Source organism: Conger conger, chromosome 14 (assembly GCF_963514075.1).
Source record: "Conger conger chromosome 14, fConCon1.1, whole genome shotgun sequence".
In the NCBI taxonomy this organism is placed as follows: domain Eukaryota; kingdom Metazoa; phylum Chordata; class Actinopteri; order Anguilliformes; family Congridae; genus Conger; species Conger conger.
Genome location: NC_083773.1, coordinates 17450381 through 17468215, shown reverse-complemented (window position 1 = coordinate 17468215; position 17835 = coordinate 17450381). Strand labels below are relative to the sequence as shown.

The 17835-nt window shown below is 42.5% G+C and overlaps 1 protein-coding gene across 1 annotated transcript; it reads left to right on the top strand.

The window, feature by feature from the left end:
- Positions 1 to 544: 544 nt before the first annotated feature.
- On the top strand, positions 545 to 16377 carry LOC133109382 (immunoglobulin-like and fibronectin type III domain-containing protein 1). The gene is made up of 25 exons (XM_061218706.1): positions 545 to 683; positions 1081 to 1220; positions 1603 to 1729; positions 2122 to 2170; positions 2398 to 2584; positions 3438 to 3551; positions 3656 to 3818; positions 4504 to 4776; positions 5232 to 5525; positions 6734 to 6858; positions 7289 to 7430; positions 7964 to 8088; positions 8519 to 8660; positions 9181 to 9305; positions 9736 to 9877; positions 10198 to 10491; positions 10858 to 11157; positions 12612 to 12791; positions 13083 to 13211; positions 13432 to 13740; positions 13906 to 13991; positions 14237 to 14429; positions 14622 to 14918; positions 15878 to 16204; positions 16373 to 16377. Exons 1-25 carry the CDS (start codon positions 545 to 547, stop codon positions 16375 to 16377), a joined length of 4407 nt encoding a protein of 1468 aa, XP_061074690.1.
- Positions 16378 to 17835: the final 1458 nt, after the last annotated feature.

Sequence of the window (17835 nt, the reverse complement as noted above, 5' to 3'; positions counted from 1 at the left end):
ACATAAGCCTTGTCCTTTTATTTTAGCACAGATTAGTGGTAGTGGTTGAATAGTAATGATTGATTAGTGATGCTTTCTGAATCTCAAACTTCAAAAACAGGTGGAGAAAGTGCAGGGGAGATTTCCTGAAGCCCCACTCTCTCATTGTTATTGACCAGCTCAGTAAGAATAGTATTACTGATGAATTAACACAAATATAAGAATGTATGTGCTTTTCAAAAACTGAGCAAGGTTTTCTATTCGGTGGCAAATATTTTATTCTTATGATATAGGGCTGGTTTCATGGGAACAGATTAAGGGTACTCTCCTGGACTAAACTGACTGTTGTACGGAGAATCTGCATTCAGAACTGAATTTAATCTAAAACAAGGCTGAATCTGTCTGTGAAACTGGCCAGTTATATTCCAACCTTTAATCGTCTGTTGTATACCTGTGTAAAAACCTACCCTCTTACTATATAAAAACACAGACATATTTATATACACCACATATAACTGCCTTTAAACAAAGTCTGTAGACCCCAAATACCAAATATTGAACTTTTATGTTGATTTTAGCAGTGGCAATAAAAAAGAAGTCCAAAGTCCCGGGTGTCATGATCACACAGTATGTGGAGGAACTTCCAGAAGGAAAAAGCAGTCCAGATTTCATCCGCAAACCCATCGCCTTGACTATTCAGGAAGGTATGGTTTTCTAATCCCCATTGCAACTTCAGAACATGAGGTACAGAATACACCATCCTGCTTATCAGTTGTGAAAGCAATTCTTTGATACGTTTATTTCATTTTGAATAACAGCTTGTATCAAGTCCACAGATCTGTAGATAAATGTCACACTTATCACACACTTCTAAAGCCAGAAAGAAAACTTGTATAGTGAGTTACTGGTTACCATGGCTACTTTACATTCACTTGTATGTAGCTAATATGTATCAGAGAGCACCTTCCCCAGTATAATTCCCTACACCTCCTTAAAGAGAGACGCACATTCGTAGGGACAATCTGCGAATCTGTGAAAGAAGTAAAGCCCCTGGCGATACCTTAAGCAATAAAGGAAGTTTCATGTTTGTGAACCTCACAGGTAAACTAGCCATTTTCAAAGCGGTGGTCAGTGGAGATCCTAAACCAACTGTAATATGGACAAGAAACACGGGAGACATGTCAGACCCAGAAAAATACCAGAATTTCTACAATGAAACGGATGATGAATACACCATACAGGTGAGAACCTTTCCTTTCACAAGAATATTTATCTGCAAATGTTTAGTAAAATGTTTAGTGTTAAATCAGCTCTAATATTGCACCGCTATTGCCCTCATATATACTCTGTTAGAGCTGAATTAACACTGGACATTTTACACTGTGTGTGTGTCGATTGGCAGCAGTTTATTATGCGCTATGAACAATGTGAATATAATAATATAATAATAATAATAATATAATATAACTCCCAATGCACATTCCAGGGGTTATTGGATGTAGAAGAACATCTAGAAGTGCCAGCTCCATTCTTTAAGTACACATATAAAACAGACATATACAGCAATGTGCTCAACTAGAGATGATTATGCTTAAAGGTACAAAAGGTACGATCTTTTAACAGATACCCAGTGTATCACCAGACCAAGAAGATACCTACAAATGCTTTGCAACCAATGAGTTTGGAAGAGCAATCTGCACTGCCAGACTGAATGTTATTAAAGGTAAGAAACGACAACATATGGTTTTGGGTTCATTAAACAGCACTGCATATATATTCCATATGTGGCCAGCAGGTGGCACTCTTGCATTTAATGTAAATGTAGAATCCACAAGGTGTTAAAAAGGTTTTTTTTTAAAAACATAATTTCTCTCTTCCAGTTGCCTTCGAGATAAATAAAACAGAAGGTATGTTTTCATGTCATGTTACCACAAATTGAATTATTGTTCTTTATTATTCTTATTTTTATAACAACCAATCCCCTTCAGATGATATATACTACTGGAAATGGCACACAGTACATACAGTATCACAAAAATACAGTACAAATAGCTTTAAATACTGTAAACATTACATGTTGATCTTTATGAATACAGTGCCCTTCTATGATGAATACCAGTGCCTTCTGTTTTACCCTTTAAGCTCCTAAAGCAGAGGATCCAGCAAAGTTCAGAAAACTGCTGAAGACTAGGTAAGACAGGGTCATTAACCAGACAAATAAATACACTCAACGAACAATGTGGAAATGTCAGACCATATACAATGCACTGATGTGCTCATATGCTTTTTCAACAATACAGTAATGATGGACACTTAACCATGAGCACTTCTGAAAAGTGCTCAATTCTGCATTCGATTTCTTGTGGTGGCTTGAAAGGTTTTTTTGTGCTTTTTTTATCGTTAATGTTCTTTCTCAAGGGCTATAAAATCTAAAGCAGAGCCGAAGAAGGAAGGGGAAATAGACCCAAAATTCTGGGAGATTTTACTGAGTTCAGAAAAAAAAGACTATGAACGCATCTGTTTTGAGTTTGGTGTCACAGACTTCCGCTGGATGTTGACAAAACTAAATCAGATAAAAAAAGAGAGAGAAAAAGAGCAAGCAGAGGTATGTAGTGTACTTTTATTAATCATCATAATGATAATCTCACAATTACACTTTCTATCATTAATTCAGGTCCAGGTATACTTTCAAACTATACCTTAGTCCTCCCTCCTGATTTCCTCCCCCCCTTCTGATATCCCTCTTGTCTAACCCTAAAAAAAAGAAAATTGCACTTGACTTGTTTGTTTAGAACAGCCCTTCATTCGTATTTTACGAGTTATGGATTTGATGCTATAACCTGTGGAAGAGAGGTTCTAAATTCCTTTGGATTAAAAACATCTGCCAAATGACTATGACTCCTGGGGTCCCTGGAGATCTACTGTCCTGTAGGTTTTCACTCCAACCCTAACAAAGCACACCTCATTTAATAGCTAGAGCAGGGCTGCCCAACCCTGTTCCTGGAGCTCTACCATCCTGTTGGTTTTCACTCCAACCCTAACACAGTACACCTCCTTCAACATCCTGTTGAGCCGCCAATTAGTAGAATCAGGTATTCCAAATGAGGATCGCAATGAAAACCTATAGGACGGTAGATCTCCAGGAACAGGGTTGGTGACCACTGAGTCTGGGCCTGTATCATGAAGCAGGATTACTGAGTTAGCTGGGTTAACTTCACTGAGTAAAACCCAGAACAGCTCTTTTTACTGATCCACCTTCAAGTTTATCATCCTCAAGGTCAGGTTAACAGCACTCTAACTGATCTATCTATCAAGCAGATGTAGTCAGACCTGCAGGTGTTCTAGTGGACCGGACTTCAATCCAGATTTCCTCTCCTGTATTGTTTCTAATCATCCATTTGTCAGTTTGCCTTCTCTCTCATTTTATTTTCTTTTCCTGGGTCTCTCTACCTCTCCAGTTTATCGAGAACCTTTCCAAGCTGAAACATATTGAGATTAAACCAAACGGTTTAGCAGAGTTTGAATTTTCCATGGATCTAAAGAGCCCTCACCATCAAGTTTTCCTCTACAAGGTGAGAAGTTCTTTCTATTTAGTCGAGAGCAAGAATGCATGGCATACAGTCCAACATCACTGTTTAAGAATGGATGTTTTTTAATGGCGGTTTTTATTTGACAGGATGGGGAATTGGTTCCTCTTAGCAGTGACAAAGATTCCAAGCACCACCTGAAGAAGATGGGCAGGAAATACGTGTTCAGCATCAGGGACCTTACCCAAAACGATGCTGGGTTGTACCAAGTTTTAGTTGAGGATGCCACCGTCTTCTCTACTGACTTCAAGAGTAATTTTGCACAAGAACAACCACTGCCATATAGAATTGAATAACTTATAATTTACATAGATTTATCCACAGGTTTTCAGAAACCTTCTGCAGGTAACTTTGCTAAACAAAATGGTGCTTCTGCTGGTCGCAATGCAGCGTAAAATTAGCTGGTTTTACAACACAACATCTCAGCTCTGGAATAATAATAATCAGCATCATAATCATAACCTTAGGAACAGTGGCTTACAGGGCTGAAAGCAGGGGCCTGTTCCACAAAGCAGGATTATTGACTTAGCCAGATAACTATAAAACCTGGAACCCACCCAAACTGAAAGATGGAGCTGTTCTGTGTTTTACATTGTGCAGTGTGCACTAACCCTGTTTTATGGAACAGACCCCTTCTCTACTGCTCTACTATACAAACTCTTAAGTAATGTAAAAGAGCATTATTAAGTCTCCTGCTAATTAAATCTTTATGATATTTCACTAAGCTTCAACAGTACATTTTTTACTAAATGGGTGAGGTATTGCAAGGTTGCCACTACACTACTAAACCTTGAGACACACCCATTTTGGATACCTCTTGACCATTGATGCCATCCATACAAATATGTGGAACTTCAAAATGAATATTTCCTGTCTACCTAAAAACAAAGGCTTCACACGTGCGCCACAGCAATAACACACAATGTCTGTCTTTCAGTTATCCCCGTCGAGTTCATCGTCAAAATACAGGAGGTGAAGGCGAAAGAGAGAGAGGATGCGGCCTTCGAGTGCGTCCTCTCTCACCCCTTCCCAAAGATCTTATGGATGGGCAAGAACAAGCCCCTGGAACAAGGGGAAAAGTTTGACATCACCGTGTCCGAGGACAAGCTGACCCACAGGCTGGTGGTGAAGGACTGCATGCAGGTGGACAAGGGAATCTATGCGGCCGTGGCTGGCATTAAGTCCTGCAGTGCCTGGCTCATAGTGGAAGGTAAGACAACTACAACTTTCACCCATTTATCCTTCCATTGTGTTGTTATTTTTAGGAAATAAAGCACTAAAAAAGAAACATGTTACATAAACTGGGACAGATCTTCAGCCTTGCAGAGTTTATACATTGTCTTTATAAGACAAATTCTCAGAGTGAAGGTCCATGTGTAAGATAATACAGCACCTCAGACTCATCACACTCAGGCTTTTACTCTGGCTCTATCAAATTCACAGAAATGTTTGATCAATTTAAATTTTCTAAGCTTTAATTCACCAAGTTTGCAAATGATCAGTTACAGGTGAGAAGCCAAATTTCAAGGGAAGAAACCGATTTCACAGTGTCTGACACCATTTTCACGGCTGTGAATTTGGTCAGGCTCTACTCAGGAAGAGTGACATGGTGAAGAAAGGCAATAATTTATCCCTCTCACTCTCTCTCTCTGCTTTTTTTCCCAGCTGACAACGACCCACGTATGCGTGGGAAAAAGAAAGCCCGGAAGACCACGTGTGCCGTAGGAGGCGGATCCGGGCTGGTGGAGAAAGTTCCAGAGCAGCCAGTCAGAAAGGAGCCTGTGGCTGTGACTGTGGCCCCTGAGCCTGTGGCTGTGGCCCCTGAGGTCAACACGGGCAGTGGAGACGGAGGGGCCGGGGAAAGATCGGATCTCATGAATGGGTCAGGGCTGGATGCCACAGAGGGTGACGGATTGGGGGGGACTAGCAATGGCCCACTGGATGCAGATATGATCATATGTAAGCAGTCACACAGGGTGCTTTTGGGATGGGTGCATGGGTGCAATATCACTGGAGGTGAGCTAGGCTGTATAATTATAAGGATTGATAGGATAATCATATAGGGCGGCCTGTAGCGTAGTGGTTAAGGTAAGTGACTGGGACACGCAAGGTCGGTGGTTCTAATCCCGGTGTAGCCACAATAACATCCGCACCGCTGTTGGGCCCTTGAGCAAGGCCCTTAACCCTGCATTGCTCCAGGGGAGGATTGTCTCATGCTTAGTCTAATCAACTGTACGTCGGTCTGGATAAGAGCATCTGCCAAATGCCAATAATGTAATGTAATTATTACACTTTCTGTTTATAGCTACAGCAAATTGAATGAATTGCTTAACTTCATTTTAAATGCTTACACTCTATCATCATTACATTACATTACTTTACAAGGCATTTAGCAGACACTCTAGAGCGACGTACAACGAAGCGCAGATCGAACAAAGGGACAAGTGCGAAGAGGTCCCTAGAGGACAGTACAGTTCTAGTTCTAGCGTGACAATACAGACACATTTGAAACCCTTGAAGAACACATCAACTTATGAACTAGCATACCACATTTGGCAGCTAGAATACCCCAAGTACAACAATACTATATCTAATACAGTACAATAATATTTATATATATTATTGAATATATACAGGGGCTGATCCCTTAACTGCCTGGTACGCGAGCACCAAAGTTTTAAATTTGATGCGAGCCATAACAGGCAGACAGTGGCAGTTGCTGAGCGGGGGGGGTGACATGTGAATGTCTGGGCACATTGAATACCAGAGGGGCTGCGGTGTTCTGGATCAGTTGCAGGCGTCTGGTGGCGGATGCTGTAAGGCCAGCCAGCAGAGAATTGCAGTAGTCCAGGTGGGACAGGACCATTGCTTGAACAAGGAGCTGAGTGGAGTAGGTGGTGAGGAAGGGCATTTAGTTTAAAAAAAAAAATAATATTCTGATTGGAATAACTTCCCTGTATGGCAGGAATCAGCAAATCACGGTCCTCGAGTGCTGAGAACTGCTGGTTTTCCACCCTCCCTTTTCCTGAAAGTCAGGTGTGAAGACAGTCTGGTCAATCAGGAGCACTAATTACCTAGGATCCTGCTGTATGGGCTTCTACAGGGGAATGCATGTATTAAAATGTTGGGGATCATATGCCATTAACTCTGCCGGTGTTGCCTATCAGCTCCTAGGGCTCATTTCGTCAGCGGGTTAGAAGACACCACCACCCTTAAGGGCCAGTCAGTGGAGCTGGTCTGTGAGCTCAGCACTGAGAACTTCACTGGTACCTGGTACAAGGACGGAAAGCTGGTATGTGTTCACTATCAGCCATCTATCAGCCATCATATTACCAAAATAAAAACAGTAGGCTGCTCAGGAATCCCACCTCTCCAAAAATGTGTGACCAGCTCCCTGATACCCCGGGAGTGGGCAGAAATCTCCTGCAAATCAGCCATCTACACCACAGGCCGAAGTGAAGTTTATAAATCTGCCTTATCCTGTTGCGAACTGACAAATAGTTGCAATTTAATTAACCAAAAAGTCTGGGGGAATCCCCCAAGGTCACATCATTTTTGCATGGGTGGGACGCCTGCCTATATCTCACTTGCCCAAACTGGAAAGATGCGATGACTATTACAGCAGAATGTCACATTTCTCCCAGTAAGAACAGAGGACACTGTTGCTGAGTTGAAACCCAATAGTCTGAAAGACCTTTACCGTTCCTTTTTGTTGTCATTAGCTGTCCTCTAAAGATGGAGTCACAATAAAGAAAGACGGAGCCCACCACAAGCTGCTAATCAGTAACTGCCAGGATGACCACGCAGGGAAATATCGACTTGAGGTCGACGGGTGCAAAACAGAAGCGATGCTCACTGTTCAAGGTTTGAGTACCTCACATGACAATGTCTTGACTTCAAATTTGATGCGAGCATTTGATGCGAGCCATAACAGGCAGACAGTGGCAGTTGCTGAGCAGGGGGGTGACATGTGAATGTCTGGGCACATTGAATACCAGAGGGGCTGCGGTGTTCTGGATCAGTTGTAGGGGTCTGGTGGCGGATGCTGGAAGGCCAGCCAGCAGAGAATTGCAGTAGTCCAGGCGGGACAGGACCATTGCTTGAACAAGGAGCTGAGTGGTGTAGGTGGTGAGGAAGGGCATTTAGTTTAAAAAAATAATAATATTCTGATTGGAATAACTTTCCTGTATGGCAGGAATCAGCAAATCACGGTCCTCGAGTGCTGAGAACTGCTGGTTTTCCACCCTCCCTTTTCCTGAAAGTCAGGTGTGAAGACAGTCTGGTCAATCAGGAGCACTAATTACCTAGGATCCTGCTGTATGGGCTTCTACAGGGGAATGCATGTATTAAAATGTTGGGGATCATATGCCATTAACTCTGCCGGTGTTGCCTATCAGCTCCTAGGGCTCATTTCGTCAGCGGGTTAGAAGACACCACCACCCTTAAGGGCCAGTCAGTGGAGCTGGTCTGTGAGCTCAGCACTGAGAACTGCACTGGTACCTGGTACAAGGACGGAAAGCTGGTATGTGTTCACTATCAGCCATCTATCAGCCATCATATTACCAAAATAAAAACATTAGGCTGCTCAGGAATCCCACCTCTCCAAAAATGTGTGACCAGCTCCCTGATACCCCGGGAGTGGGCAGAAATCTCCTGCAAATCAGCCATCTACACCACAGGCCGAAGTGAAGTTTACAAATCTGCCTTATCCTGTTGCGAACTGACAAATAGTTGCAATTTAATGAACCAAAAAGTCTGGGGGAATCCCCCAAGGTCACATCATTTTTGCATGGGTGGGACGCCTGCCTATATCTCACTTGCTCAAACTGGAAAGATGCGATGACTATTACAGCAGAATGTCACATTTCTCCCAGTAAGAACAGAGGACACTGTTGCTGAGTTGAAACCCAATAGTCTGAAAGACCTTCACCATTCCTTTTTGTTGTCATTAGCTGTCCTCTAAAGATGGAGTCACAATAAAGAAAGACGGAGCCCACCACAAGCTGCTAATCAGTAACTGCCAGGATGACCACGCAGGGAAATATCGACTTGAGGTCGACGGGCGCAAAACAGAAGCGATGCTCACTGTTCAAGGTTTGAGTACCTCACATGACAATGTCTTGACTTCAAATTTGATGCGAGCCATAACAGGCAGACAGTGGCAGTTGCTGAGCAGGGGGGTGACATGTGAATGTCTGAGCACATTGAATACCAGAGGGGCTGCGGTGTTCTGGATCAGTTGCAGGCGTCTGGTGGCGGATGCTGGAAGGCCAGCCAGCAGAGAATTGCAGTAGTCCAGGTGGGACAGGACTATTTTTTGAACAAGGAGCTGAGTGGAGTAGGTGGTGAGGACGGGCATTGAGTTGAAAAAAAATTCTGATTGGAATAACTTCCCTGTATGGCAGGGATCAGCTAATCACAGTCCTTGAGGGCTGAGAACTGCTGGTTTTCCACCCTCCCTTTTCCTGAAAGTCAGGTGTGAAGACAGTCTGGTCAATCAGGAGCACTAATTACCTAGGATCCTGCTGTATGGGCTTCTACAGGGGAATGCATGTATTAAAATGTTGGGGATCATATGCCATTGTTGTACAACTCTGCCGGTGTTGCCTATCAGCTCCTAGGGCTCATTTCGTCAGCGGGTTAGAAGACACCACCACCCTTAAGGGCCAGTCAGTGGAGCTGGTCTGTGAGCTCAGCACTGAGAACTGCACTGGTACCTGGTACAAGGACGGAAAGCTGGTATGTGTTCACTATCAGCCATCTATCAGCCATCATATTACCAAAGAAAAAACAGTAGGCTGCACAGGCATCCCACCTCTGTAAAAATGTGTGACCAGCTCCCTGATACCCCGGGAGTGGGCAGAAATCTCCTGCAAATCAGCCATCTACACCACAGGCCGAAGTGAAGTTTACAAATCTGCCTTATCCTGTTGCGAACTGACAAATAGTTGCAATTTGATGAACCAAAAAGTCTGGGGGAATCCCCCAAGGTCACATCATTTTTGCATGGGTGGGACGCCTGCCTATATCTCACTTGCCCAAACTGGAAAGATGCGATGACTATTACAGCAGAATGTCACATTTCTCCCAGTAAGAACAGAGGACACTGTTGCTGAGTTGAAACCCTATAGTCTGAAAGACCTTCACCGTTCCTTTTTGTTGTCATTAGCTGTCCTCTAAAGATGGACTCACAATAAAGAAAGACGGAGCCCACCACAAGCTGCTAATCAGTAACTGCCAGAATGACCACGCAGGGAAATACCGACTTGAGGTCGACGGGCGCAAAACAGAAGCGATGCTCATTGTTCAAGGTTCGAGTAACTCACATGACAATGTCTTGACTTCAAATGTATGCCTGGTTTTGGGGGGAAGTGAATAAAGGTAATTGAATAAGTTATCAACTGATTTTAAGCTGCGTCAACCTTCTACATTATCAAACAATCAAACTGACTTCTATAGTATTTATTTGGCCCCAATTAAAACCCTAACAAATGTTTTAAATGTTTTAATGTTCTCAACCGAAGCGAACACTTGGGATTTTGTTGGAGCCAATTCATATTGGGCTTGGGACTGAAAGGGTTAATATGGACAATATCTGACAATAATCATAGTTTGGTTCTGAACATTGTAGACCCACCCAAACTCGACGCAGATGCCCTGGCTGAATTCTCAAAGCCTGTTGTTGTGAGAGCTGGTGAGAAGGCAACCTTCAAGATGACTTTTGTGGGTCGCGACCCAATGAAAGTGCAGTGGTACAAGGATGATGAGGAGCAGCTGGATGGTTTAAACGTAAAGCGTGAGATAACGGACCAGCAGAGTCGTCTACTTCTCAGCAAGTGCCAGCGCAAAGACAGTGGAGAGGTCAAGATCAAGATCAAGAATGAGTTTGGAACCATTGAGGCTAAATCTAGACTTATTGTCTTGGGTAAGAATAATGGTTTGTATATAAAAGTTGGTAGCGTAGTGATATGAAATCAGCTGTGCCTTTTCATGAATGGTGTTATGCGTGATGCTTCAAACCAAGGAAATCAAAGGAAAGATACTAATTTACATTTTGTAAAAAAATCTTAATTTCCAATCTATACATATCGTGATCTGGGTGTTCGTATCATTTACAGATAGCAAAAATACAGTTTTTCAAGTTGGGTGTAGATTACCCGCAAATTGACCCATTGGCTCATACATATATTAAACACATATTGACAACCTTTACGAGGAACTGTATTGTGGTCTATAGTTTATGGCTTGGCGTGTGAACTGACTGTGTAAATACAACACCGTTTGTGGCCAGACAAACCAACACCACCACAAGGTCCAGTGGATGTGCTGGAAAACTCTGCCAACTGCATCGAGTTCAAGTGGAGACCCCCGAAGGACGATGGCGGTTCTCCAGTGACTAATTACAGCCTGGAGCATCAGCAGGTGGGGCGCAACACCTGGAAGAAGATAGGGATTGTCCCCAAAGACCCTCCCAGCTACAGAGACACGGATGTGGAACATGGGAGAAGGTACTGCTACCGTATCAGAGCGGTTACAGCAGAGGGCGATAGCCAGCCATTGGAGACTGAAGACATCATGGCTGGCACTAAGGGTAAGGAGTCTCTGGTCAGTCAGTCCCATTTTCCTTACTAGGGGTGCCCAATCTTATGCCATGGAGGGAGTATGCAAGCTTTCATTCCAACCAACAACATTATAACCACCTCCCGATTTCACTAATTAGCTCCCTTCTTATGGTGTGTTACTGAAATCAACTGGTGTAGTATGGTTGGAATGAAAATCTGCATACTCTCAGCCCTCCTTGATTGGACATCGCATTGGACATCACAGCCTTAAACAGCATTCATCCTACATTTTTCCAGAACTTTGCTGCAGGTCAGTTGCTTTGGTGAACATAGGCAAATATATTTAGTTCCCTCATGCCTCATTTATCAAATGAATTTTAATTCATCTGGTACAGTAAGTAGACTATGTGCTCAAATTAATAATTCAGAGTACAGAGATAAATATGCACTCAATATAAAATGTAAATATTCAATATTCAATGTAAATCCCTTCCTATCATTGAAAAAGGCTCACTGACATGTCAAATCACCCTCTGCCTGTTTTTATAGTCCTTAAATTCACTCTCTACCAAAACATTGCATAGCTGTTCAATAATTCAAGCTCATTGGTGGAAAATTGGTTCTAATTGCCACAGCCAATGGCGTTTCTGTTAGGTTTTGTATTTTTCATGTTCTGTATTCTGCCTATGTTGTTAGCGTTTTTGTGTTTTTGTTACCTCCGTGCAGACCTCATTCATTCGTTTTACCTGTTTCACTTCCTGATTGTTTCCCCACCTGATACCCATTCCCTCTCGTTACCTGTGTATAAAAACCCCTCTGTTTGTGCAGTTAGTTGCCAGACTGTTACGTGTTTATTCCATATTCTCCAGCATTTTCGTATTGATACCTGATTTTACCTATTTCGTTCCCGACCATCAAATTTAGCTTATTCCTTATGTCTTGGTCTGACTGATGTCTTATGTCTTTCGACCTGTTTCTGCTTATTGACTTTCATTTCTGGATTGTGTTTCTGTTTAATTAGCCCAATTTTTTTCAACCCATTGCCTGTGACTGCGACTATTCTTTGGATTATCCTCAATACATCTGTTTGCTGGAGATCTGACCCTTTGCCTGGACTATCACTTACAACGAACTGCCTTATTCCTGCTATAACTGTTTGCTGGTCATTGACCCTCGCTGTACCTCACTGTTCTGTACCTCAGTGCCTGATAGATTCACTGTCAGCACGTTCACAGAGAAGGGGTGGGATGAACAGTGTTGTGGTTTGAGCATGTTTGTTGCTGCAATTCCTCTCTTGACCGTTAGAAGTCTGAAGTTACTGATTGTATTTTTAAGCTACAATTTAGTTACATAATTGTACATTCCAAATTATGGCGGGAATTGAATACATACAGACAAGCAGACTTCAATGTACTCTTTGCATTACTCATTACTTCAGGGGAACGTTTAGTAACAGTGCCGTGTTGTGTTTGTTGTGCTTTAGCATACCCGGGTCCACCAGCTGCACCTAAAGTGGTCAGTGCTTTCAAGGACTGCATTAACCTCTCATGGGTCGCCCCAACCAACACGGGAGGAACCGCCATTGTGGGCTACAACCTGGAGAAACGCAAGAAGGGCAGCAACCTGTGGAGCCTGGTGAACCCAGCTGGAGAGCCCATCAAAGGTCTGAGCTCTTCCATTATTTCCATCTTGAAATGTCTATTTTGCCATTCTAAGGATCTTACTTACCTTTAATGAAATGAATGGCTTTTAAAAAATATATTCCTTCTCTCTCAGATGGTGTTGTCATATGTATGAACCGGAGTGTTAATTTCAGTACTGCGGAGAATCCATCTGACACAATTCTTCTGACTTGGCTTCTGCAAGTGCAGTGATTGGTCCGCCAGATTCTGCAAGTGCAGTGATTGGTCTGGCAGTCAACTGCTTTTTTTAAAGTTTTTTTTTCCCCCCTTAGAGAATAAGTGTGCTGTCGAAGATGTTGTTGAAGGAATGGAGTACCAGTTCAGAGTGGCGGCAATAAACTTATCTGGGGCTGGGGAACCTAGTCCCCCATCAGAAACTGTAATTGCAAGAGACCCCAAAAGTAAGTCATACTAAAGGGGTGTTATCATTTCAACCATTTGTTTGTGTGTACACACAATTACTGAAAAGGCTTTTCCACAACATAATAATAACATGTTTTCACTGTACAGCAAAGCACAGCTTGTCTTGTAAGTAATCCATGTTGATTGTGGTCAAGCCAAAGACAATTTTCCACATTGTGGACAATAAAGTTTATATCTATCTCTGCTGTGTCTTTCCAGAACCTCCTGGTAAAGTTATGGACCTAAAAGTAACAGACTCCAGCTACACCACACTGTGCCTGGCCTGGTCCAAGCCTCACGAAGAAGAGGGTGTCCAAGATGAAGCCAAAGGATACTTTGTGGAGATCAGACCAATAGAGAGTCAAGAGTGGACTCGCTGTAATACCAATGCCATCACAATGACCAGCTACACCATAAAGCATCTGAAGTCAATGGCCATGTACTGGGTCAGGGTGATAGCCACCAATGACGGGGGAGAGGGGGAGCCCCAAGAACTGGACAACTACATCCTGGCCATGCCTCCTCCTGGTGCGCCCCTTTAAATTGACCCCTTTATGTAATGTTCTACTCTCATCAATAATGACTGGAACTGCAGCATTTCACCAACATTGCAAATAATGTAAAAAAGAACCCATCGGCACAATCAGATATCATTCAGGTTAGTTTGTGTTGATGCGTGTGGTTTCTTTCCAGTGAGGCCAAGATTCACAGATTCAAAAATGAAGACTTTCATGGTGGTCAGAGTGGGAAATTCTGTGAGAGTCAACATAAACTTTGAGGCAAGTAGTGGCAATTCTTGTCCTAAAAACCTGCAAATTCTTACTTTAAATAGTAGTGTAGAAAAATCAAATACATCCCTACGTGATACCAATACATTTCATTTTCTACATTACTAGTGTAAATGTAATTATTGCCTAATAATGATAGCCAGCTAATCAATCAATACAATACAAACAATACATAATTTGTTTATGTTGTGAGTGAAATGGCAAGTGAAATTGGAGTATTTCGTTTTTGTCCAAAGGCTTCGCCAATGCCAGACATAATTTGGCTGAAGGACGGGATGTCCGTGTCTCAGCGAGTAACCGTTAGCAACACTGAGACAGGATCCCGCCTCCTGATTCCCACTTCAGAATACTCCGACACAGGGATCTACACCATCATTGTCAAGAATATAGTCGGCCAGGAAACCTTCAGCATCGAGATCAGAGTTACAGGTAATGTCATGTCCCATTTAAACCCTGTTCCTCAAATCACGGTCCTCAAGGACCAAGAACTGCTGGTTTCCACCCTCCCTTCACCTGGGAGTCAGGTGTGAGACCTGTCCCCTTAAAGGTTTAAATCTCACAGTGACTTAGAGAGTGCACATTGGGGGTGAGAGAGAGATTGTGTTTCTGACCTGGTTCCAGATGAACCCAAACCGCCAGGACCTGTGGAGCTCAAGCAGAACGTTGCTGGAACCGTGACTCTGTCCTGGACACCGTCTCCGGATGAGAAACGGGACGACCGGCTCCACTACACGGTATCCAAGCGTGACCCATTCAAACGGGCCTGGGAGATGGTCGCCGACCATCTCTTCAACAACAAATTCACTGTCTGCAACATTGTGCCTGGCCAGGAGTACTACTTCAGAGTCTACGCTAAGAACGACATCGGTCTCTCTTTGCCTTCCAAATCGCCAGTCTGGGGAGACAAAAAGACAAGAGGTTTGCCAAGTCATTTGATAACGATACTCAAGAAAGCACATTCACTCAAGAAAGCCTTTTTATAGTTATTTACCTGATGCTTTTTTCCAAAGCAACTTACAGTTGACTAGACTAATCAGGGGCCAAATCCCCCCCTGGAGCAATGTGGAGTTAAGGGCCTTGCACAAGGGCCTAACAGCTGCACTGATCTTATTTTGGCTACACTGGGGCTTGAATCACCACTAGGCTTTAGGTTGCCCCATCACAATACAGCAATATTGTCAGGGGGAAAAAAATATTGTTGTATTACATCATTAATATCATGATTACATGATGGAATATGTGGTTAGGTCAGCACAGGCAAAAGCCACAGGCACAAGCTGGGGGTCCTTCGACCTCATTTGTCCTGTCCCTCAGCTGTGACATCATCCAACTATGACTGCCAGTCCGCATCAATGGAACAAAATCAGATTACTCACATCAGGGAAGGGTTGGCTCAGCCCTTTGCAGAGTAGGTGTCTTCTAATTCAAATTCATATTTTGAAAAAGTGAAACCAGTAAATCCAGTTTTACATTAGACTGTTCAGTTAAGAACATTCTGATCACATATTTTTGATCTTACACCTTAAAGGGTTATGCCATATTTCCTCATAGCGCAAGCATTGCATAAGTGTTCCCTAAGTGGCACCTACAGCCGACCAGCTGAGAAGCATTTCTGTCCTCCAGTCAGCATTAGGTATCCTCTAATATGTTTTTACTGTGAAACAGCTGCTCTCTTCAGGAGTGTATGAGGAAAGCAGATGAGTTTCAGCTATACTGCGCAATAAATATTTAAGTGATAACGTCATAATTATTATTAAATATAATAAGATTAATTCACACATTTTGCAATCTACTGATGAAACTGCTCAATTAATTTTTAAAAATGCTGAAAGTAAAATTGCACAAATGACACAAACTGTTCATGTTATTTCATACAGAGAAGTTCACAGTAATCATTCCCTCATCTGACGTCTGCAACACTGAGAAATCGCCATCCTTTCTCGTCCCGCTGAAGATCCGCGAAGCTCTGCAAGGCTACGAATGCTACATGAGCTGTGCTGTTCAGGGCGACCCCGCACCCCACGTCACATGGTACAGAGACAACGTCAGCCTCAACACCAACACCAACTACTACATCACCAACACCTGCGGCGTGTGCTCCATGCTAATCCTCAGAGTCGGGCCCCATGATTCAGGAGAGTACAAAGTCATCGCCGAAAACCAACTGGGGCGAGCGGAGTGCTCCACCAAACTCACCATCAGAGGTACTGCTATTTGCCAGCCTCACTTCCACAGCTCAATGCTAATGACTTCAGTTCTTCAAAATGGTGCTACTTTGAGCTGAACTCAATGTCTTACTTCTCATTATGCTCCATGTGGTGAATTACAAGCTCTATGGATTTAACATCTTTATTCTTTTTGTTACATTTCAGAGTAAAGCAGCCAGCAATTTGGGCAAGGTGACATTGCCAGCTCTTTCCATGTCAGCCCATAATTAGGATGTATTGTGGTCTTTCACTGAAAACAGCGCTTTCAACATTTCCCCATTGATCTTGAAGCTCAACAGACGGAAGAAAAGAATGATGTCAGTACCTAATTTCCAACTGGTCTAGCTGGTGCAATAAAGATTTTCCATGTCTTGTTTGCTCAGCTTTAAACAGACCATGTAAAGACCAAGTTTGATCAATTTTTTGTACAAGAAGCATTTAAGTGCTTTTCGGCAAATTCAAATTTTCATATTGTGCCTGAATGGACCTGTGGCCACGACAGAGCATACAAAGTTTCAAATAATTTGATTATTTATTTAAGGAGTTATGGCCATTTTCACATTTGTACCCATGTGACAGCACGAGTCACACAATTCTGCATGCTTCCTTGGCTTACATTGTGGATCTACCTTTATTCTACCTACCGTTATTATTATTTTTTGTGATAAGGCACACACACATTCATTTCCACTGGCTGATTATTCAGCCATATTGTAAGAGATCCACAAATGATTTTAAGAAGTTTCGTCTATGGAGGCCGTATCCCAATTTTTTTTTTAAATTGGTCAATTTTTGTAGGCAGGTTTATTTTAATTTCTATTGGTTCATAAAAATATCACCAACTTCATGCACTGATTCATATAATTACTGTAAGAGTTTCTGATGAGACAAAAATTGCCTTGCTTGTAATCTGATACTTAAATATATCAAAAACATAAATGGCGAAAGGAAGAAATGGATATAACTGTACGGTTTGTCTTATTTAATACAATAAAGGAATGTTAGATCCATGAATTGTCTATTTTATTGTGTATGTGTTAATCTGACAGCTAAATATGGGAGGAGGATGATCCATTCATGGAAGCACAATAAACTGAACAATGGCTGATGGCTCTAGTGCTTTGTCAGTGCTCAGGCTATAATTTTACTGCCCTACAAAAGCATTACAGAAATGTGAAAACCTTATTGCATACACATTCCCACTAATCAGTCATATAGGAGAGGTAACAATTTGACATTAAACAACAGTAACTATATTTACATTTTGTAATAAGTCTGTTTTAATAGAAATTAAGTTTTGCTTCCCACTCCAGAGATAATCATTGAGCACCATGAGCCTGTCTCGACCTTCCTACGCCATGTACTGTATATTCCTGATTGTTTAGCTGTCATCTCTCACAGCTAAATCTCAGTAAATTACATATAAGGATACCCTGGGGATGCCAGAGAGAAGGTTGTAACCATGGAGAGATAGAGGGAACACAGAGTTCTTTCTGTTCATGTAGTGTGATCCAACTTCATCTCTCCAGATACAAGTCATCATCCCTATATGTCCACCAGGGGCTCGGACCAGTAGCTCTACAGTTGCCTAGGCTACCCTACAGCCAAAACTTTCTACTGTTCTATGC

Bases quoted from the DNA above. Each gene is read 5' to 3' on its own strand.
- LOC133109382 (XM_061218706.1), top strand. From the start codon at position 545: ATGTTGATTTTAGCAGTGGCAATAAAAAAGAAGTCCAAAGTCCCGGGT. The intron at 6,859-7,288 runs GTATGTGTTCAC...TGTTGTCATTAG, and splicing joins GGTACAAGGACGGAAAGCTG to CTGTCCTCTAAAGATGGAGT. The intron at 8,661-9,180 runs GTTTGAGTACCT...GTTGCCTATCAG, and splicing joins AGCGATGCTCACTGTTCAAG to CTCCTAGGGCTCATTTCGTC.